Raw genomic sequence first — 25,274 nt, 5'->3', positions numbered from 1 at the left:
AATGTGGGGGTGCTCCGTCCTGTTGGAAACTCAGTTCATCCTCTAAGATTATTATCAGATTCCAATGTATCAGTGATGAGCGGATCAATAACGTCCTCTAACAAAGTTGTTCAGTTGAGATTTCCTTCCAGAAATAATTGTCAAATACAGTGATTCCCTAAATTGACAACCCATACATTTAATTTCTTATGTTGCTTATAACGACAATTACGTCTATTTACTTGCCCATTTAATATAAAAGTACACTCGATGGAAAAACACGTATTGTACAATAGATGTTGGTTGTTATTTATGATTTCACTAAATTCTTCACAAAATTGAAGCCGACGATCAGGATCATCTTTGTTTAATTGATAAAGTAGTCGTATTTCATAAAGGTAAAATTTATTGGATTTTATAATTCGATAAACACTAGATGCTGATACACTAGATGTTTCATTTCGCACTCGACGGTGTACTTCGTGCTTTTGTGTTGTTAACGTCACCTGTAGCTTTAAACTTATCACTTAAATGTTTAACGTTTTGGGTGACTTACGTTTTTTTTTCTGGGTGGTTCGTATTAAAGATCCTTGCCGTAGCCTTAGCACACTGATTCTTTCCATAGTATACCTTAACCAATTCTATTCCTTGTTCACTATAATATCCCATTTTTGTAAGCCTTTACAATAATATATCTGATTAATCAGTCGTTAACAAATCTCAAATCAAAGGTAACCTGGTAAACACTAAAGAAGATAATCAGGAATCATTATCTTTACAAAAAAATCAAATGAAAAAGTGAAATTTTTACAAAAAGAAAAAAAATATCTTCAACACAGTGGCGTGTTGATATCGATTTGCAGGTTGATTGAATTATTGTAGTGGAGGTCACTAAGAACATTTAATTAGTTAATTTGGTGAAATTTTATGTTTTTCTTGTTATTACTGATATTCAACCAATAAATTAGTTAAATTCAAAATTACCTTCAAAGTTATTACGTAAATTTAAAAAAATAAAGTGTCGTGTAGAGAAAAAAATTACCTTTCAAATGATGTGCCACTCGACCACACTTGCTATTAAAAAAAACTGGTGGTTGATGCGGGGCAGTAAGGGTTTACATTTGAGGGCATGAATTTTGCATAAAAATTCGTCCTCCTCCCAATGCAAATTGACGTGTTTTTTTTTTTAATTTTAAAGAAACTCTTGGTTTCTGAGTCTCTGGGGGTTCTAAGTTTCGTTGGAACACACTTGCTACTTAGAAATATTCATTAATTTTATGAAAATTCTGAGCAGATCGAATTTAATCTCAAGGAGATACATTTTAACAATACATACAGTTATCATACTCCACCGATCAGTTCCACAACCCCTTACTTTTAAAAGGGGATCTACTATGAGTGGCTATGGGTATCTCCCAAGTAGAAACGCACGCAGGACGCGATCTGTCTTACTTCAATGTGTAGCATTTGAAATTTATTGGAATCCCCTCGTATATGTGTTAATTGAAATCCCCTTATATATGCATTATAATAACGAAGAATTTTTTCAATGTTTCTTAGTTCGTATCCTTCAATTTATAATCTTTCGTTTTTTTTAGGTCGCCGCCGTCGATAATAAATCATTTTATTGTTTATTTATGTCACAGGCGCAAATTCTTCGATATTTCTTTGTTCAAACCGGCCGATATTGCGTTTTCAAATTAATCTACGTCTTAATTTTCGTTGTGTTTTGTTAATTTTAGCGTTTTGCTTATTCTAACTTATGCGAGCAATTTTTGAAGATAATTTCGTCACTCTCAGTGGAGCCGCTGTTAGAGGCAGTGGTTTCGGTGTTGGTCCGAATTTTCATCTAGTTGGTAATGGTTTTTCCTTATTGTTTTTTTTTATCGGAATTAGTGAAGTTTTTTAGTATGTAGCAGGTCAATGTGTAGTTACAGAGGTTAGGTTTGAAGAGTCGATCAAAGGGGACAGTTCGTTGTTATGAGATGATATAATTTGTTTAAAATAAGTGGAATTTTACTCGTATGTAATATGTCGAATTTAGAAGAGTAACCACTCGTTTCGATGTTCTGAAAGATTTTAACATCTGAAAAGTAAATAAGATGGTTCCAGTTTTCAAGATTTGCATAAATGCCCCCTTCAACATCGTTTTGTTCCTGGAGCAGTTTTATATTTGGAAGTGCCAGTTTACAACCTCAGGAACTTAAAGTGTTTTTGTGAAATCCAGGTAACTTTTGTTTGTGTCCAATTTAAAGTAAAGACAGACATTTTTTTAATAATTGCTTTCATTAAAATTTAAAAGTATTTGTAATAATTAATAAGTAGTAAATTTTATGGTTTGTTTTTAGCTGTCATTGTATTTATTCAGTTTTGTTTTAAATTTAATGTTAATTTATGACAGCCCGTTTTAGCATTTTTGATTTGTTTTGTTTTCTTTAAAAGAAAGGTTAGCTTACATTTAAATTTTGTAAGTTTTTTTAGTATCTCCAACTCCTGGAAATTGTAAACAGATGACACATGTAAGTCTATTTTGTATTTTTGTATTTTGCAGCTATTGTTATAATATTTTGTATTGTCTTTTTTGAGCATTCTTGTGTTCTCTATGTTTTGTAACTGTTTGTGGTGACACAAAAATAAATGTTAAATTTTGTTTCTTAACATTTGTTTATTTTTTTAACAAACCCTTTTTTTTTGAGTTTCCATTTGGAAAAGATATTGTTTTTTATGTTTAATAATTATATCTCCAGTTACAACTAGCTGGTTGTAATAGGTATAATTAGGCACCTCAAGTGGCGCCCTATATTAAATTCCTTGAGGTGTTTCCGGTTTATTTTCATTCTGTTTGTCCCAAGAGATTTATGACCTTTTATTTCATTTTTCTGTAGTTGCCCCAATCCAAACCCCCTTGTCTTTTACTTATCCACGACCCCAGCTCTCCTACCAAAACCTGAGTGCCGTTCGCATATGTTTCGATTATTTTGCTTACCCTTCTCCACCCCCAGTAGTTTCTTCCCCCAATTTTCTACCCCTTGTATTAATGCCCCGTGTGGTAGGCAAAATATTATCGTTACAAATGAATGTGAGTATAGTAACATGGCCGTCGTGCGTCGTTTGAGGTGTCGGTATAGGGGCTGCTAGATGCGAGTAAGACCATTAGTTTTCTTCTCTCCTTCGTTTGTTTAAGCAATTCTGGTGTTCATTGGATGATCCATACCTCTATGGAATGTTGTGACTCTATCGGTTATAGCTGATTGGTGATGTTCTCTTGCTATTTTATCCACACGGGTCTTGCAATTCTGATTATGTGATTATTCCATTCTTTTTTTCTGTTTAGTGTCCACACGTCTAATGTCTCCACTTCCCCTTCGATTCCTCGTATTACCTGTAATTCTTCTCAGTACCATTATCTCTGACGTTTCTAGTAGTCTTTGTGTTATGGCTGTGTCAGGTCTTGTTTTTGATGCATATGTCATTATTGGTCTTACACTGGTTTTATAAATTCTTAACTTTTCAGTGTTAATATGTCTGTTTTTCCATATAGTGTTATTAAGTCATCATGTTAGTCTATTCGTTTTTCGTAGATGATCTCTCACATCTTTGTCTCCATGGTTCTCCATGGCTGGAGAGTGTAATTCCAAGGTATTTTATTTCCATTACTTGTTCAATACTGATGCTATGGATTTCTATTTTACATCTGATTGTTTCTTTGCTCGTATGTTAAATCTGTAAACTAGTATTTGCAGACTACATTCATCTTATGCTATCAATATTGCGTGGTCTGCGTAACAGAGAATTTTTACTTCTTTGTTTTCCATTCTGTATCCTCCTCCTTTGTTGACACTTCTGATAATTTCCACTATGATTAAATTGAAGGGCATAGAGCTCGATGATTCTTCCTGTCTTATTCCGCTAAGTTGTTCATCTATTCATCTATTCTGACTTCCATTTTGTTATTTTGATAGACGTTTTCAGTAGTTTTTACGATATCTAGGGAAACTTCTCTATTACAGAAGGTGGAGTATATCTTTGAGTCTTACTTTGTCAAATGCTTTCTTCAAGTCAATCAGACACAGATATGCTGGTCTATTGTACTTTAGTGATTTCTCAGCAATTTGATTTATGAAGAATATTGCACCTGTTAACGAGCTTCCAGTGCGAAAATTATATTGTTCATCTGTTAAACTTATCCTTCGATTGAAGATTGAAGCGACACACCCTCAGCAATTTTTACTGATGTATTTTTTTATTGATGTATATCACAAAATAACAAGTAATTACTATTAAAATTATGAAACAATAGTAAATTACCATAGGACACATAAACTGTCGTAGATAAATTAACTATTTATTTATTGTAATTAAATCATAGATTATAGATAAATATTACACACAGTCGAAATGTTGGTATTTCAAAGAATATTAAAGATATCATGAAAAGAAAGCATAACGAATGAAATAATTTAATGCAAATGATGGTAGTCGATACAAACAATTCTAAGCATTATTAAAATAAGTTATCTATGACATATTTCCTGACGAGAGAATTTCAACTTTCTAGAAACGTGCCATAATGGAGGGAAAGAGTGAGAGAAAACCAACGAAAGAAGAATTAGGAATATGTAAAAAAAACACGAAAATATCTTATTGTTTAGCTCAGACTCGGCTAATTCTACACATAAAGTGTAGTATTTTTAGTTAAAACAACGACAGCTTGTTGTGTAAAAAACTAATTTTAAAATCTTTATTTGTCAGTAACACGTTTTCAGTTAGCAATAAAAAAGTTAATTAGCTTATTCCATTAATTTCACTATGTTAAACATAAGCAGAAGAAATAAATTTCCATAAATTTATATTCATATTACATTACATTTCAGCTCTCGTGACAATGCTTTTTTTTTCAGAGTAGCGTCGTTAGGCCCTACGACTAATCCCAAACTCGGTGGACTAGAGACTCTTCTGTTAGGTTAACATACCTTAGTCTGTTTTTATTTGTGGGGGGTAGTTTATTTCCCACCTTCCCGCCGGTCATAGAACCGGTTAGGGCGTCCCTCTATCCACCATCTGGGTAGGCGTCCGATGGGGTCCGACGAAATGAAATCGAGTTCTTTTGAACAAAAAAGTATAAGGACTGAAAAGGTTGCAGAAACACGTTAGTACTCTATTTAATGAAGCAAGTAGAGCTGAAGGTAGAGATGATATAGAACTAGAACAGGAGGAAACTTAGCTGACCAACTATGGAAGAAATGAATTAAGCAATTCAGTCTCTGGCCAGAAACAAGTTACTCGGAGCAGATAACCTATCCCCAGAAATATTTAAAAGTGGCGGTCAAATATTTGTAACTCTCTTTCAAAAACTATTAATACAGGCAATAATAATATGGCAGGAAGATTGGATCACTATATACAAAAAGGCTTGACTGTTTCAACTTTAGATGGAACTTTCTTTAGAAGAAACCCTAGAGATTTACCTTCTTAATAGGGCATACAAAATTTTGTCCCTGATATTTCACGAATGATTGGTACATGGTACACTATACTGACAATATAATAGGATCCTACCATGGATTCTTTGTAAAAAACAGATCTACCATTGATCATATATCACCCATCAGACAAATATTAGAAAAAACGAAGGAGTACGTCATAGACTGCCATTACATCTTCGTAGATTTTAAGGCAGCTTATTATACTGTTGACATACCCCAATTATATTCGGCTATGATCGAATTTGGAATACCAAAACGATTGGTAGAATTAATTTAAACGACAAGGGGATGTTTCAGAACCATTTACAACTAACAGGAGACTGCGCCAGGGAGATGCGCTATCATGTGGGATGGCAGCAAAATCACTTGGATTGAGGTGTATAACACTACAGTGGAAACAGTGGAAATTTTCTGCTACTTAGGATCACTGGTTGACTGCAACAATAATTAGTTATTTTGACCTAGGCCCTTAAATAAGAGCGAGAAAGGTGTCAAGAGCAACAAAGTGCAAACTTTAGAAAATAATAAATCGCCCAGTGCTCACTTACGGATCTGAAACATGGAAAATGACGACCCGAGATAAAGAGTTACTACGAATCTTTGAAAGAAAAGTATTGAGGACCATAAATGGCGGAGTTAACTAACAGGGTCTGTGACTCTAGACTTTTTGGTGGAGCAGATGCCGTGAAAACCATCAAAATAAACGGCCTAAGATGCTGATCGAGAGAAGAAGAAGGGGGCGACCTAAACTCACGTATCTGGACGATGTGTAGAACGATTTAATGGAGATTGAAGTAAGAGGATGAAAAAGAGAGGCACTCAACAGGAAAGGATGGAAGAATGTTTTGAGGCAGGCGAGAGCTCACGAAGGGCTGTAGCGCTAACTGATGATGAAATTATATAAAAAGTTTATCTCTTTTGTTTTTGGACTGATTAATAGTTTCTAAAAAAACTATAGTTCAAGTCAAAAGTTTAAAGTGGAATGATTTTTATGGACGCAACAGTATATTTATTAAATATTTTTTGCCATACTTACTATCAGCACACGACAACAAAGCGCTTGATGTTATAGAAGTAGGTGAATGCGGATCTTGAGACATCTCAGAAACTCGTCGAGGTTTCACAAGCGATAAATATTTTGACATATATTCCATATTTACAGCATTTTGTTCTGGTCTGTAAAATGACCCGCTTTCTAATATGTCGTCAGGAGTTATGTAAGAATCATCTGTAGTACTAAAAAATAGATTATATTAGGGGAAAATGGATAGTCATAAAATTAATAATATATTAAATAGGTAACATGTGATTCAACACCACTTAATTTTTGAGTTTATTAGAGAGATACAAAGGCATTCATATACAATGGACGCAAAATCTGAAAAACCAGCACACAAACCGGATTTCGTTTACTTAAAAGTTGAAACGCCCACTTACACTTTAAACCTTATTCTGGCTTACTGTCAGTAGTGTAACTACTTGTTAGTAACGATTATACATGTACATATACAGATATAATTGTTTGTTTCTTATGTCTGTATTTGCAAACTGACTTGGATAATGTCTGCTATCGTGGAAAATAAAAAGTGTAGTTCCGTGATATCAGGACAAAGTCGTGAAATAGTATTTAATGTATTTAGATATTTTAATAAAACAAAAAAAGATGGGTTACTTTAGAAGAGATGTCAAACGGCAAACTTCACAAGCAACAGGTAAAAATATTATGTAGTTTATTTATAACGAAACGTAGTTTTCAATATTCTTATACAGTGATGAGTGTCTTACCTACCGGCTTTTTAACGTAAGAGATAGAAAACACAGTTACCTTGTAAAATAAAAAGAGATGAAACTCGTAGAGGTAAGAAATAATCGATAGAAACCTATAATTTACGTTACATTACATTACCACTATCGATAGTCTCACACCTTTAGACGTTAGCTTCGAGCTTAATCACCTCGGTCATAATTATTATGTATAACGTCGTATGTTTGACTTATTTCCATTTTTTAATTTCGCATAAAGTAAAAACTGATTGACCAAAATAAAGCAAAAATGTGAATAAAATAATTTAATTAATAGTAATTATTTAATCTAAAGTTTTAAATTATTAACCAAGAATAATTTCTACTATGATTTGAACAGCAGCAGAACAATAACCCAAACTGTCACTAAATAATTATAAAAGTCTGATGGATCAGAGTTCAAGGCACGATGTTCTCTTCCAGGCGCTCAGGGTTCGAATCCAACATGGAGGTTTTACTTTTTTAAAAATTAAAATTTGAAATTATGCAGATATTATATCATTTTGCTTTAAATCACTAAACATTTATTTCAGTCTTTATTAGAAGTGTTTATAGTAAAACATGAAAATCTTATTGAAAAAACAATGTCGTACTTTCGAAAATAAAGTAAAAATTCTTTAAACATAAAAGAACGTTGTAAATAAATGTACTTACAAAAAATTTTTAAATAGGTAGAAATTCTATAAAAATATTCTAAATAAACGTATTCTATTCTAATGCAATGTATTTACAAAAAATGTTCGAATAAGCCTCCATTAGCAGCAGAACAATAACCCAATCTATTATAAAAGTTTCGTCTAACATTAGTTAATATTTCTGGACTAATATCTCTCATTGAATCAAAGATCTTTTCTCTTAATTCTTGGAGAGAATTAGGCCTATCGTCTTCAATTCCATATAGTTTGGACTTGATATATCCCCACATAAAAAAATCACAAGGTGCAAGATCAGGTGATCTTGCAGGCCAAAAAATATCTCCGTGACCACTAATCAATCGATTAGGAAAAGTCGCACAGAGATATTCACTGACGATGCGAGAATTATGTGTAGGACAACCATCGTGTTGAAACCATATGGAATCGAAAGGTATTGGTAAATTACGAAGGGCTGGGACAATTTGATTTTGCAGAAGTTCCAAGTATTTCCGCCCAGTCAACATACCGTCTATAAAAAATGGACCAATGACATGATTCCCTATTATGCCTCCCCAAACATTTACTTTTCGAGGACGCTGGGTACGAGCGACATAAATCTGACGAGGATTTCCTCGAGACCAATACCGAGCATTCATTGAATTGTGACGGCCATGCAATGAAAACGTACATTCATCTATGAACCTCTAAAAAATGTTCATCTTGATGTGACATTTCCATTGCAGTTTGACAAAATTCTATAACGTCTTAAACGTCTATATTAATCCCCAGGGAATTGTTCGTTGGATTTATGAAGTTTATAGGGACGGTATCCATGTCTTTTCAAAATTTTACCTACTCTAAATCTTGAAATTCCATATTGTTCTCCGAGACGAGATGTTAATTGGGTAGGATTTTGCTTAATACTTGCACAAATCAAAGTTTTCCTTAGTTCCAAATCTGGATTTACCTCCCTTTGTCTACGAACTCCTCTTGGAGCGAACACTGATCCATAAGTAAAAAAAATACGTATAATAGACTGAATTGTTGATCGTGCTGGAGCCGGCCTATTTGGAAACATATTTACAAATTGTTGTCTAATCATGTTGTCTGATAATCCATTTACATACCAGACAACAATTTGCACTTTTTCCTCGATCGTTAAAATTGTTTTTTCAATAAAAAGTTTCTGTTTACCGTGCAAAACCACTTCTCGATATGTTATTATTTGATGGCTGAAGGCTTGATGATTTGATTAGCTGTAAAGCAGGCAGCTGTTCGCGCGCATCCATTCCAATGTTGTCAATTGTTTTGAAAATCATTACCTGTACAGAGGAATTGATATTAACACTGAGAATTTAGTGATGGATTTGACATTAAACAGTCTTCACCGGATTATTTTGCATTCACAACTGAAGACTGTAAAACTGGAATTGAATTTGACTTATTTTGTATTTCTATTTTATAACATTGGAATAAGAATAAATTGTAAATAATGAGTTTTTCGAAAACTTGTTACCTAATATGTATCATATTTTTTATTATTTTTTGATTGAATAAAACAAAAATTTTATCCTTGGTGTGATTTGAACCCCAACCTCCTTGTCAATAGACCACGTCTCTAACTATTACACCAATTCCACATACAATAATTGTTTTCGGACGGAACATACCTAGCTTTAGTTTAGTCAAATATTTCAGTTGAGTTATTTTTATTATTAAGTAAACCTAAAGATTTATAATTTAAAATCGCTACTAATTAATGTTTTTTACTATAATATATCTTAATTTATTTAATCATTGATTCTAACATCAGAAATTATTAAAATAAAATATTTTCGAGGTCATCCATATAATTATGACTGAAGTCAAATAGCCACGTCTAAAAACCAGCTTTATCTCGTAATATCTCACAACTTAATCTATCTTCTATCCTTTCCGCTATTTTGCCGGGTGGTAAGACACTCATCACTGTATATCTTATAGACTAAAACGCTAAGCCCTTTTTTTGTCCACCACTTTACTCAAAAACCATATTAGATAATTAAAATATTTTTTCGGAATATTATTAGTATTACGTATGAGATTGTCAAGATATACTTTTGGTACAAAAATTCACTTCCGGTTTTGAGATGACCAGAAGTTAAAATTTACTTTAAGTTTTAGACCCCACAATGTATATATGGATCGAAAGGTCTCGTCGAGACGAATCTAAATATGTACTTCCGGTTGCGATCCGACATCGGAAGTGACCCGAAACGCGCATAAAACGTCAAGATAGAGCAAATCTGACACCGGATTCGTGATCAGCATGCAAAATTAACTGCTAAATGATATCCATGTAGACATTTGATGAACTAAAAATTGCATTCTGGTTTTGAGGTCGACTTCCGGTTTCGTTTTTGCATTATTATTGATGAATGTTATGTATATTCTTGCTTATATTGTTTGTATTGATCTCTTAATTTTTCTCGCAAAATAAAAATTTCATTTAAAAAACTCGATGTCGAGTTGGTCCGCTAGTTGAATATGTTTACATTAAGTTTTATAAAACTTTTCTATCTATATAAAAACCAGCTTACTAAAAAATGTACAAAATGATAACAACTTTGTGAAATAAGAATAAAAAATTCTTGGTATCTTTCATTACAATAAATCTACTGACCTTTAGCACAATAATCAAATTCATGAAATATGAAGATAATTTCGTTTTCGTTAATCATGCGTAAAAATCCTGTTAGAAATGCTAATTACATGTAATTTTTTACTTAGTTTTTGAAATGATATTATTTTTAAACAAATGTAAATATTTTTTCGGTGTTTACAGTATTTGGAAATTGTATAAAAAGCTTGAATTGGTGTAAAAGAGACAGAAAAAGTCGTAACAAATGCAAATATATAAATAAATATAAAGCGGTTTTGTATTTTTTTACAGGTATTTTTTATACTACCGTTAAAATAATTTTCAAGGAGAATAGTCAATGAAAACAACTGAAAAAGTTACATTTTCCAGTTACAAGAAATCAACAAGAAAAAACTTCGTTAAGGAATCAGCAATAATTACGAATTTACCTCAATATCAAATTAGGGACATTCGCCGAATAATATATGATTTTCATAAAACAGAAAAGTGCCGTGTTACTGCTAAACGGTTAAATATTAAAAATATGGAAGAGTTAGATATCCATATGTCAGAAACTTCATTAAGAAGAGTCCTTAAAAAAATGCAATTTGGATGAAGAAAAACATAAAAAAAATCATGAAATTTTGGTGGAAAAAATGGAAGTAAGAAGTTTAAGACTAAAATATTTGAGACAGATAAAATATTTCAGAAGGCAAAATAGACCAATCGTTTATTTAGATGAAACATATACAGGGTGGTCCTTAAGTAATTGTACAAAAAGAAACCGTAGATTCTACACTTTAAAATATTACGATTGAAGCCAAATTAATTTAATAAAATGTTGATATTAAGAAAGATACAGGGTGTTAAAGTGGAAATTTAAAATTTTATTTTTCGCTATAACGTTCATGTTTGTGAACATTTATCTATAAAAATTTACAACTGGGTACTATTGAATATGGGGAACTACAATTTGATGCACAGTTTGATGTAGACGATAGAGGGCGCCACATATGCTACATATGTGGCATCAATTTTCACTTAACATTTTTGCTTCTCAAGTTACCGGTATTTGTGACAAAAAATAATAAAGATACATTATTTTAACAAAAAAAGGTTGTTAATAACTTTAAAATTCAATAGTTTTCGAGATAATCGGATTTTACAAATCAACTGCATAATTCTGATTTAACGCAATTACTCCAGATATCGAAAGAAAAATAGACAAAAATATCAATACTTCTGAATTTTGGTATTAAATACCTTTAATAAAGTTAATAGTTAACGAAATATTAAATAAAATAAATATATTAGCAAGATAATTTCCAATAGGATTTGACAAAATAACAAAATAATTGGATTTTACATCAAACATTTTACGTTTTATATTAAATCAAAGTCATAATCAAAACATTTTATTTACAAAACAAATTAAGAAATACTTAAACTTACTTAAATAGTTAAACTAAATAACATTAAACTATTTGTCAAAGTAAGTGTTTGATATGTCCCCCATTTTCTTTAATTCATTGGTCAATACATTCCATAAAAGATCGTCTCATATTAAATAGCATCATTGGTTCTAAAGAAACTGCTGCAGTATTTATTATAAGTATAATAATAAGTACTCTTCTCTACACATGACCAAGGAATAGGACTACCACGAACAATCCAACGCTAAGAAAAGTTGGTATTTAAGTATATTCTCACTGCCCTCTCTCTATAATGTGGTGGTGTACCATCTTGCATAAACCACATATTTCTCCTTAAGTTTGATGACAATTCTTCCAATAAATCAATAAAATCATTTTTTTAAAAAATGTAAATAAATCTCACCATTCAAATTACAAGGTAATTTGCATGTCTGTAAAAAATGATTACCAATGGTTCCAAACCATACGTCTATTTAAAATTCAGGTTGAAAATCCATTTTTTTTCTCAACATGAGGATCTTCAGTATTTCAGAAATGATTTTTCTTTAAATTAAAAAGACTGTGGTGCGTAAATGTAGCTTCGTTCGTAAAGATATTCTATCGCCGAAGGAATGGTCAAGATTTTACCTGTTTCGGATATCATTTGCAAATCTACATGTGAAAGGTAAATCTGCTGACAATAGATTTCGCACACGTGTAAAATGGGAAGGATGAAAATGCTTACGCATCGTCAACGCGAACCATTACTTCATTTTCCTGATCAGGCGTAATGATTTTCGGTCGGCTTAAGTTGTCACATTTAGGACAAAATGAACCTTAACGCCTTAAAGGTTTGGTGATTAGGTTGCAGCCTGTTTGGGTATTTTTTTAAATATTCCTTCTCATATCCATATTAGAAAAATCTGCTTTTCTGCTTTTCTTTAATAAATCAAAATAAACTAGATATTACAAAAATCACTGATTAATCGAAACAAGACTTATTTTTAGTTATCAAAAGCATTCGTGATATCAGCTTATTATGTTAAAATTTTCCGTAATGCAGGCAACTTTTCTTAATTTTTAAATGTTATTATTAACATTTAATAAAGTAATTTTATTATTTATTTATTATTTATATTTTAAACAAATTATATTATATTAAAATAATTCTGTGTTTGCTAGTAGCGTTACCTGCTAACGTATCAACAAAATACAGACCCGTGAAAGTGAGACTAAATATTAAGTTATGAATAAAATATAAATTTGATATTCAATCATTCATTGGATAGTAAATTTAATTATTATATAAAATAAATAAGATGTTTAAAAATAAAATTTGATTATAGTTTAGTACATCGATGTGAAGACCATTATTTTGTGAAACTGCTCGTGACGCCGTCTCGTAGCGCTTCTTCCGTGACGCTCGCCTCAGGACTTTACAATAGAGAAAAAGTAATACAACGCCAGTATAGAAACTTATAAGGGCGATATAGAAAGGAAATTGTAAACATGATGACGGCCAACTTCTGAATACGGACACGGCACCTAAAGAAGAAGATAGAAGCTTCCCTTCAATAAGACATTTAGCAGCCATAACAAAGCCTTTTGTGATGTTACATTATCATCTTTCAGTTGTTTTAATAAGAATAAACTACGAATTATGCTTATCTACACGTATTCAGTGCTTTACCGCACAAATATCATCATCATCATCTTGGTGCTACAGCCCTTAGAGGGCCTCGACCTTCTCAAGCTTTCTACGCCATTCTATTCTGTTCCTCGCTTGCATTTTCCAGTTGCCGACTCCGATCTTCTCGGCATCTTGTGTTACCCCGTCCATCCACCTTAGCTTTGGTCTACCCCGTCTTCTCATTCCTACGGGTTGCGCTGTTAGAATCTTTTTTATCATGTTTGACTCAGGGGCCCGGGCTACATGTCCTGCCCACTGCAGGCGGTTTCGCTTAATTATAGTGGTAATATCTTTACCACCAAACGTATGCTTGTAGATATTCTGCAGTTCAAAGTTATATCTACGCCTCCATACTCCGTTCTCACAGACCGCTCCGAATATCTTGCGTAGCACCTTTCTTTCAAAAATGGATAGAGCGGATTCATCTGTTTTCGTTAGCGTCCATGCCTCTGATCCATATGTGAGAACGGGGACTATCAGTGTTCTATACAGCCTTATACGAGTTTTTTGAGACAGACGTTTGTTAGCTAAGTACTTTGATAGACCATGATAACACCTGTTTGCAATTATTATTCGCCTTTTTATTTCCTCAGATGTGTTATTATTGGGGTTAACCGATGTCCCTAGATATATGAACTCTTTGACTGCTTCGAAGTTTTGGTCATTGATGATTAAATTTGTGTCAACATTTCCAGCTCTTGTGTTTGTGTTAGTCGCCATGAATTTGGTTTTATTTTGATTTATCTGTAACCCCATTCGTTCTGCTGCTGCTACTAGCTCGGTTAGGATTTCCGCAGTTCTCGCCCTAGTTCTTGTTATAATGTCCACGTCGTCTGCATATGCTAGAATTTGGACTGATCTATTAAATATTGTTCCCCTGCTATCTAAATTAGCGTCTCGTACAACTTTTTCTAAGGCGACATTAAAAAGCTGACACGCCAGCGCATCTCCCTGCCTTAACCCCCTATGTATTTGAAATGGGGTTGACGAGTCGTTTTGAATTTTAACTGCTGATAGCATCTTCGCCATTGTCACTTTTATCAAACATATGAGTTTTTTTGGAATTCCCAACTCATTTATAGCATTGTAAAGACTTGGTCTTAAGACACTGTCATATGCCGCTTTAAAATCGACAAAAATATGATACATATCTATGTTAAACTCTTGCGCTTTTTCGAGGATCTGTCGTAGTGTAAAGACCTGGTTAATGGTTGAACGTCCACGCCTGAATCCCGCCTGATATTCTCCTAGAAACATTTCAGTATAAGGCTTTAATCTCTCGTGCAAAATATTTGACAATATCTTGTATGCTGTATTTAGGAGAGTAATTCCGCGGTAATTATTGCATTCCAGTTGGTTTCCCTTTTTGTGTAACGGGCAAATTAAGCCTAAGCTCCATTCTTCAGGCATTTGCTCCTCAGACCAAATTCTACAAACAATTTCTCGCATCACCTTGGTGAGCTGCTCTCCACCGTGCTTAAATAACTCTGCTGGGATGCCATCGCTACCTGGGGACCTATGGTTCCTTAGTTTTTCTATAGATATTTTCACTTCATCTACCGAGGGGGGTTCCACGAGTTCCTCATTTCGATATTCCAGCTCTATATTGTTAGTAGGTTCCCCTTCCAGCAACTCTCGAAAGTGCTCTACCCATCGTAAAAGGATATCCTCTTTGTTGGTAAGTAAGTTACCTTCCTTATCATTACAATAGTTGATTCTTGGTTTGAATTCTTTTCTAATACACCGCACCGCACAAATATCACAACTAAGAATTATTATTATGCAGCTGACTTATAAAATGCGATTACCTTAAAAACGGTTGAATTTTGAGGTTACTAACAAGTATACCTTTTCTATGTAAAAATAATGTATCTTTAATATTTTTTAACACAAATAGAGTTAACTTAATGAGCAAAAAAGTTAAGCGCAAATTTATGCCACGCATGTGGCATATGTGGCGCCCTCTATCAGCTTGATCAAAGTATGTATAAAATTATAATTTCTCCTACTCAAAAGAATTCAAGTGTAAATTTTTATCCATAAATATGTACCAACGTGTAAGTTAAAGCAAAAAATAAAATTTTAAATTTGCACTTTAACACCCTGTATCTTTCTTAATATCAACATTTTAATAAAGCAAGTTGACTTAAATCGTAATATTTTAACACATAGTAAAGAGTATGTTTTGGATGAACTCAATTTTAAATATTTTTAAGAGCATCTTTTCACTGTTCTAGTCTTTGCTCTAGTACCTCTTAAAATTTTCTATCAACAATGTTTGCTGTTCTGATTTTTGCTCTAAGTTCAGTGATGGGCATACATTTCTGGGAGCCAGATGAGAACTAAAGGGAAATATTTTGATATGCCCCTTATATTTTTCATGTAAAATGCTGTGAGGAAGAATTTTTTATATCCAAATTAAACTTGTAAGAGATGTGTTGAGTATCGTTTTAAAATTTCGCTGCTAAAGTGCTGAAGTAGATGACCATGCATAAGCACTGTTGACCTACCTAAATCATTGGCAAGCCTAAACCAGTTTCACTAGATGTAGACTTTCTTAGTCAGACTAATACACAATGCTTTCCATAACACGAAATAAACTGATAATTAATATAATACAAGGTTACTCGCTGCTCGTCTAGGGGTGATCAAGAAAGGCAGTTTGAAATAGTTATAATGTCTTTGAACATATTTGAACGCTAAAAGTATAGAAAATAATTCTGCTGAGAATACTGAAAACTCACTGCTAAGGTTATACAAGTATGCACCAACTACAGGCAAAAAATCAGTCCTTTCTGTCGTTGTTTTTGATGATCTGTATATACAATCGTAGCTTTCCTGTAGCAGTCCAAAAGAAATCTAAACATATTGTTGCTAATTCTGATGTTTTCACTATGTATATCTTAATATTATAAACTTGTATGCTCATCACTTAAGTGGGAAATAGTCAGGAGACGTTTATTGGTCTTTTGGTTTTTGATTTTGGGGAGGTCGAAATGACGTCACACTGTAGTATTGTTTACCAATTCAAATACAGAGACTGGCTTTTTGCTAGATGATGTAAACTTTTACACCTCTCTTTATTCGTGACCTACCAAAGGTAGTGTACTGGTAATCGTGATGTCGTGTATTGTCCGTCGCCATTTCTTTTAACGCGTGCATGTCTTTTGAATATCCCTGTAATTTGGTCGATTCATGTTGTGGGAGATCTTTTGCCTTCTCGAATATTTCTCGATTTTCAGGAGCGGATAGGAACGATGGTTTTTGCTTTTTCGAAATATACTTTGTGACCTGTGTGAAGATGATGTTGTGCTAGTGCTGAAGAAGTATTGGAATATTTTACACATACAGAATGTTAGTAAATACGGTTGTGGATCTGGAACAAGGTATCTCGTTTCATAGACACCATGGTCTTCATTCGGGATTTGGTGTTTTACGGATCTGACGAGGTTGGACAACTTGGAGTGAATATTGAAGATGGTTTTGATGTTTATAGGGTTAAAAGCCCTACTGATCTTGTCAGTGATACCTATAATAAAAGGTAGAAAGATTTTGGGTTAATAAGGCGGTAAGGTTTCTTATTTGGATGGAATGGGATTTAGATGTTTTTGGGGTGATAATGTGACTGGGCATTGAGATAATGGTTTAGTTTGGGTGGGTTTCCAGTACACGGAAACTGAATACTGGGATGTATTCCATTCAGGTGAGAGAGGAAGAGATATAATGTGTCTTTACCATGGGGCCAAATGGCAAAGGTGTCATCAACGTACCGTAACCAGCAGGCGGGTGTGAGATTTGATTAGTACAGTACTGTTGTTTCAAATTATTCCATGTAGATATTAGCTACTACGGGAGAGAGGGGATCCCATTAGGGCACCTTTGATTTGACGATAGGAATGATTTTGGAATGAAAGTATGTATTAGACCTGCAATGTTTTGTAAGAGATAATGTGTTTTGTGGGATTTGATGTTTAGAGTCCAAGATGGAAATGGTTTCATCAGTAGGAATATTGGTGAATAAAGAAACATTGTCAAAACTAACTAATATATATCTGAGGGTGAAATAGAAATGTTTTTTAGAAGATCAATGAAATTGAACGAATTTTTAACAAAAGACGGGTTTTCGGCGAATGGTTGTAAGGATTAGGCAATTCTTGGAATTTGGGATGATTTTTCTCTGGGTATAAGAGATTTTATACTTACTCGAATACTATTCTTGTATAGTTCAATTTGTCTGAGTCCATCCTAAAAAGAAAAAATTGATTATTAATACCTATAGCTTATATTGGTGTATATCAAGGTTCCAGAAAAAAAGGTGTTGAAAAAGAGTGATTCTTGACGTTAGTGTTAGATTATATTATAGTGGAGTATTTGTCTCTGTTTGTTTTTGTAAAGGCAAAATGTAAGATAACACTAGTCACATAGCTCAAGTATATACTCACTTTTTATTCGGATCCCAATGTTCTGCCGTGTCACTAAAACGAAAACAAAATATTAAAATGTTTACTAAATACTTAAAACCATCTAAAAAAATGAAAGCCAATAAGTTATAATAAAATAAAAGTGTAACTAAAAAATAACTATGTATACCAACTTTTTTGCTTAAGATTTGAGACATTTTAGATGAATTTAAAAAACAATAAAATTTAATAAAAATCCAACGCAAATAAAAAAGAACTACGTGGTAAACTTTGTTTATACTTCAGTTAATGAACGTTTTGGACTGTAATATTCCTCGTCTCGATGGATTTACTTGAAAATTTGGATTTAGCTTTTACCCTCTTCTACTTCACTTTTGGACTTACGCCGTGAGTTGAAAACGGCCCTTTTACTTGAAAACCTGCCCTTTTCGAGGGTGAAAAAACATAAGTTCAAAATAAGTCTGGAAATGGATAAATTGACTAATTCTAAGCAACTTTTATTTTATAGAGTTTTTTCAGTAAGTCAATACTTTTTGAGTTGATTGGCAGTGAAGTTACGTCCAAAATAGAGTTGGTCTACCAGTTTAACCGGTTCAAAGTGTTTATTTTTTTTAAAATATTGTTTTAAAGTAAAAGAAAAAAATTTTATTTTAAAAAAATGTCTTTTTTTTCAAAATAACTTAAAAAGTATTAGTGATATGAAAAATCTTGAAGAGTAAAAAAATATAGGTTTTGTTTTTCTGAACACGTGTTGAAAATTGGTTAAGATATTGATATTGCTGTTCTAAGTTTGGATACACTCGTGATTACTAACTCGTTCAAGCGCTTTTAACTACAACCATTTTAAAAATAAAATAAAAAATGTACAAAATGGTTTTTTAAGTACTTCATAACTTAAAAGCTAACCGAGTTATGAGTATAAAACCAATCATAAAGTATTAGCACGCGTATGTGGCAGCCGTAGCTCAGTGGCTATGTTACTGGCTTAACAAGCTGGAGGGCCTGGGTTCGAATCCCGGCACCGACAAAAATTTAAAAATTTCTAATTTAACTGAGCTGCCACCGTGCTTCGGAGGGCACGTAAAGCCGTCGGTCCCGGCTACGAAAGTAGTCGTTAGGTCATGTTAGGGGCGCTTGCGCGACCCGAAAACCCTAACACTAGACCTTAGCCAGAAGGTTACACGAACTTTAATTTTAGCACGCGTGTACTGGAGTATTGTAAGGTACACATAATGTGCAAGGTACAAACTTTCACCCATCTTTACAAACTAATTTTTGGGTGCTTCGGAGGGCACGTAAAGCCGTCGGTCCCGGCTACGAAAGTAGTCGTTAGGTCATGTTAGGGGCGCTTGCGCGACCCCAAAAACCCTAACACTAGACCTTAGCCAGAAGGTTACACGAACTTTACTTTTAGCACGCGTGTACTGGAGTATTGTAAGATACACATAATGTGCAAGGTACAAACTTTCACCCATCTTTACAAACTAATTTTTGGGTGCTTCGGAGGGCACGTAAAGCCGTCGGTCCCGGCTACGAAAGTAGTCGTTAGGTCATGTTAGGGGCGCTTGCGCGACCCGAAAACCCTAACACTAGACCTTAGCCAGAAGGTTACACGAACTTTACTTTTAGCACGCGTGTACTGGAGTATTGTAAGATACACATAATGTGCAAGGTACAAACTTTCACCCATCTTTACAAACTAATTTTTGGGTTGTTATTTAAGTTGAAATAAAATACATTCATAAATACTACAACTATTCAAATTTCTTCACAAGGGTTGGTTTTTATGAGAGTAGAAATTATGTGGTAAAAAATTAAAATAGGAAAGAAATCTTAATTGTCCCTGTATAATTAAATAACTCCAAATTGCTTGAATTTATAATTATATAATTTTTTTCTTATAGGGGTCGTTTTCACCCCTAAAAAATAAAAAGCAACCAAAGCCAAAAGTCCAATTTTGTGGAGGGTAAGTATAACCTAAATTTAAATTTTCATGCAAATCAGGAGACAAGGTATATATATATATATATATATATATATATATATATATATATTATGAAAATTACTTAGTTCTTGGGAAGAACCGCGTTGAGAATTTCTTCTTTAGAGAACTTTAGAGAACTCTTCTTTAAAGAACCCTCTCGGGTTCTTCCCGAGAACTAAGTAATTTTCATTCATTTGACCGCGGAAATTTATCCGAACATATATATATATATATATATATATATATATATATATATATATATATATATATATATATATATATATATATATATATATATATATATATATACCAGGGGATTTAAACAGGTAACTCTGCATTTCCATCCTCTTTCTCCAAATTGCTGCGCTCCACTGTCTTTCTGATCTATTCTTTTCTATTCTTTCAGTTAACGTGTCTGTGACATTTAATCTATCTTTAATGGCCCTCTAGCGCTCCTTCGAAGGGAGTTGATATCTACTACATCTTCTTTGCTTCAGAAGTTAAAGTCCACACTTCACTTCCTTACTTTACTAGAGTCTACAAATGCTCTTTCAATTTTAATCTCTCTTTGCTGTATACCTGTCGCACTATACTGAATTAAGATTTCCAATTAATTTATTTCCATGTTCTATTCGGTATCTAATTTCTTCTTGACGTAGTTTATCTGTTGTCAAAAGTGTCCTAGATATTTAAACTATGTTACCTGCATTATCTTCACACCGTTGTTAATCAGAACCGTAAACTTTGTTTTGTTTTTAATTAGTATAGTTAAAAATTTAATATTAAATTGAAATTTTGGATAATTTCCATTGTAGAAAATAAATACTTACTCAGCGAAGAAAAACCGACTTTTTCTTTTAGACCATTTTTCTCTTAACTTAAGAAGATAGTCTTTTAGTGATCCATTAGGAGCTAACTCCAGAACCATCATGTATGGCTGATCCATAGTCACGCAACCCAACAGTTGGACTATATGTTTATGGTTGCCAACTTTTTTCATAATTTTTATTTCATTTTTTAGATCTTGTTTTTCTTCGTCGGATGCACCCTCTAAAAATAACAAAAATATAATTGTAGTACATTCCACTTAAATTAAAATGTACATTCCACCGAATCACTGTAGTACTGACGATTTATTTTAAGTTGGTCATCCTGAAAACTTTTAACTAACTAGGTGGATTCAGGTCCGGTATCCGTACGATGATACGATATAAATTTCAGCGAATTTCATTGGTTGAAAAATGACAGGTGGGATTTTTGTACGAAATTAAAAGTCATCGGAAGAAGTTAAAAATATTTTAACTTTTGCAGGAAAATCGGATGAATTTTGACATTGTTGATATTCTAACTTGAACCTTAACCTTACTTTTGTGGAGTGTTTATGTTTACTATTTGAAATATAATTAAAATGGAACATAGACCTAATTATTATATAAATGCAATAAATAAAGTGTTTTAGTTAGCTAACATCTATTCAGTTAGGTAATTGAAATAAATATAATCCATCCAATAATCCGACACATGATACATATATATGACATATATATCAAAAAATTTCGGATACGACAATCAAATATATTCGTACAAACAATTTCGTATTTCATGCCATCGGATATCGGATCTGTGAAAATCCAGCTTTAGTCATCACATGTCTGCTCAGTAATCCATTAGCAAATAAGAAAATCAAAAAATTTGAAGTAAAATCAAACCAAGAGACAACTTGTTCTAATAACATACTTTTAATATAATATATTAAATTCATAATCTTAGAAGAATCGCTAAATTAATAAGAAAAAAAGAAATAAAAGTTGAACGTCATGCCCCATATCCACGGTTTAAATTATCCGCGATATCTCACGGAGGGACTAAACATTTCTAATTGTGATCTTTTTTGGTATGCCATTTTGAAATACTCGCTCTTTCACGAATAGTCAAACTATTGTATAATCGATAATAATGCAATAATTTTGTTGGATAAGGAAATATTTATCTCCAAGCCATATTATCTAAAAGTACATATTTCTCTGAACATAGGACTTCTCCAACTTCTTCCACATATTCCGGTCTCTGTTTATCCAGTTGCTTGTTATCCTCTTTATATCGTCGCTCCATCTGGTTGGTGGTCTACCCCTACTTCTTTTACCATCTTTGGGTCTTAATATGAGTCTTCTGATGCAACGGTTTTCGGTCAGTCTGGCTGTGTGTCCATTTAGACTGTATAATATGTTGTAAAATATTAACTATTTTCCGTCTGTCTTTCGTCTGTTCAGTATTTTGTCTTTCTTGGTGACTCCCAACATTGCTCTTTTCATTCCTCTTTGCACCATTCTTAGTTTGTTTATTAAACGGTTTGCCAAGGTTAATATTTCGGCTCTATATTTGATCACAAGTAAAACACATTGTTCGTACACTCTCTTTTTCAAACAAATAGAAATGTCCGACTTAAATACGTCTCTCAGCTTCCCAAAAGCCGTTCAGCCCAGATCTAAACGCCATTAGTTTAGGACATTCATGGACTTTCTTCATTTATCCGTAAATTATTATTCGCTATTAGATTGTTCAAAAATTTTGTTTTTTGAAAATTGATATGTAGGCCAACGTTAGTCGACGTCTCAGATAGATAGATTCCAGAGATTTATGAGCTACCCACTTTCTTGTAGCTGTTTTTGTTACTGCTTTTGCAACGCTGGAAAAGGGTTCCGGTCCAACGAATGGCATCAATGAGTTTTGTTTGACTATTTCATTTCGATTCCATTGCCCCTATGACCTACGAGCCCTGGTACCCAAACTACCGTAGCCTTGCTATGGTATCCGTGTTTATTAAGGGCACCCACATAATCCCATACTAGCTTAGAATTGACCTCTACAGAATTAAGTGCCAAGCGCTGCTATCTGTGAAGATGGCAATTGAACGGTTCCTTTTTTTTGCCTTCCTATTTCTTCCACGCAGTGGTGGATTGCTGTTATTTCCGCCTGTAAAATTGTGACATTACGTACTTTAATTCTATTATATCTACCAATATTACACTATAATTTTATTGTAAATAGTAATATGAATTATTTTTATATAACAATTTAGCAAGAAAAAATAAAAAAATGTAATAATCGTAATCTTTTAAAATATCATCTTTAATTAAAAGAAAAATAAATAAATAATTCTATTTTTTAAAAAAGTGGATATTCATTGATGTAAATATCTGTACTACGTAAAACCATTCATCTATTGCCTTTATTTACGACCCAAAAAAAAACAAATATTTGTTTGCAAACTGAAAGGTATATTATAGATCACCTCTGTATATTAAAAATTAGTTTTTACTACGGTGACGAATTTATGTGCTTACTTTTCTCTACCTGTTCTTCTCGGTGACCAATTTATGTTTGTTACTTGGGATAGGTACTTAGCCAAATGTGTAGGTTTAATGCTGGGGACGAATTAGGTTCGCCTCTCCAAAGAGCAGTGGACACAATATCAAAACATAATGTAATAATAATTTTGGGAGAGATGAATGCAACAATTGGCAACAACGTAATTCCAAATATAAAACAAAAATTTATTAAAGACATATGGAGTAAAAATGAAGAAAACAAGTGGCAAAAGCAAGTAGAATGGCAGGATTACTTAACGATAAAATATGGAGAAACAAACATCTAAAGTTAGAAAGGAAAACGCGCGTATCTAAATCTGTAGTTAGGCCTATCATAACATACACAACAAGAGGATACATGGAAACAAGTGAAATGAAAATTCTAAGATAACAGAAAAAGAGACTAATGAACGACAGATCAAGAAGAGATAATAGGAAAAATTGTCAAATAAAGACAACATAAATTCTTTTTCTTCTCCTAATGGCGCTACAACCTTTTGTGGGTGTTGGCCTGCTTAACAACGTTCTTACATTCTGCCGTGTCGAATAATTTTCTTTGCCGCTGCCCGATGTTCATGGTATTAAAATGTTCCTCTACATTGTTTATCCACCTTTTACACGGCTTTCCTCTTGTCATTTCCTAGGGGTTTCCATTTCTGGATTACTTTTACAGCTCGATTTTCTAGCATTATTTCTAAGTAGCCAAGCCAGTTTAGTCTTTGTGACTTTATAAGTCTAACGATATCTGCGCTCTACATTTAATCATTCAGCTCATAGTTTATTTTTATTCTCCATGAACCGTCGGTCCTTGATCTCTCTTAATATTTTGCGCTCAAATATTCTCAATTGATTTTCATCAATGGTTGAAAAGGTCCACGTTTCACATCTATATGTGACCACTTGTATAATTACTGTTTTGTAGATTCTAAGTTTAGACTCACGATTAAGGCGAAACCTCGGAATTACGGTATAATGAAACCGCTACATTTTGACTTGTATTTACAATTTCACGCTTTAGCTACCGTTCAACTAAATTGTACACAAATTTTCGGATATCCAGCTTATACGCCACAACTTTTTAAAATTTGACAAATATGATATGATACCTTGAAATTTAACAATTATCCAATTTGTTTCCAATGATGACTAGATGTGAAGTTGACTAGGACTAATTATCAGATAATGAATTTTTACTGAAAACTTTCGTTATAGGTATAGGTTAAAGTATTAATGTGATGACACAATATTTTCGAGTTCGTCATTATCCGCGGTTTTACGTAAATGCGGTGATCTGCGGAACGAATTATTCGTAGATATGGGTGAATTAGTGCATAAGTATATCTAAAAATTTTATCAATTAAATTAATCTAAAAATGTGGAAAATATAAAGTCAAATTACAAACGCAACAACAGTGGTATGTTGTTTAGTTTGTTATGTTTCATATTATAAAAACCTTATCGTAATCAATGTATTTGAGACAAGCAAAAATATGTATATTAGTCTGCATTGACAAATTTTTACTCCTCTACAATACAACTTATTTATAGGTGCGAATTGTATTTAATTTACCTTTTAACTGTTTAATAGCCACTTTTGTATATCCAGGATTGTTATTCAGTTCGAAAGCTTCTCCGTAATATACGATTCCAAACGCACCTTCTCCAAGTACTCCCCTAGCAATTACCTTATTTCTTGGAAATTCATATTTGTCATATTTATGTACATTCTAAAAAAGATAAATGTAAATTATACTATATGGAAATAATATACAATAATATATCTTCTTCTTATTGCGGCGTCTCCTTTCGAAGGTTGGCGATCCAAATGGCAATTGTAGTTTTGGAAACTGTTGCACGAAAGATTTCTAAGGATGAG

General features: G+C 33.0%; 1 protein-coding gene across 1 annotated transcript in view; it reads right to left on the bottom strand.

The window, feature by feature from the left end:
• LOC140449646 (uncharacterized) overlaps positions 1-25,274 on the bottom strand; it is a 156,496-nt gene that overhangs the window by 5,365 nt on the left and 125,857 nt on the right. The window contains exons 11-15 of the mRNA XM_072542907.1: positions 24,969-25,125; positions 20,861-21,080; positions 18,068-18,100; positions 17,829-17,870; positions 6,502-6,701 (exon numbers count right to left, since the gene is read on the bottom strand). Coding sequence (XP_072399008.1) covers positions 6,502-6,701; positions 17,829-17,870; positions 18,068-18,100; positions 20,861-21,080; positions 24,969-25,125 — 652 coding nt within the window. The remainder of the gene's footprint in view (positions 1-6,501; positions 6,702-17,828; positions 17,871-18,067; positions 18,101-20,860; positions 21,081-24,968; positions 25,126-25,274) is intronic.

Source organism: Diabrotica undecimpunctata, chromosome 1, assembly GCF_040954645.1.
Source record: "Diabrotica undecimpunctata isolate CICGRU chromosome 1, icDiaUnde3, whole genome shotgun sequence".
NCBI lineage: Eukaryota > Metazoa > Arthropoda > Insecta > Coleoptera > Chrysomelidae > Diabrotica > Diabrotica undecimpunctata.
Note: the sequence above shows the minus strand (reverse complement) of the source record. Positions and strands in the feature narration are given on the sequence as shown.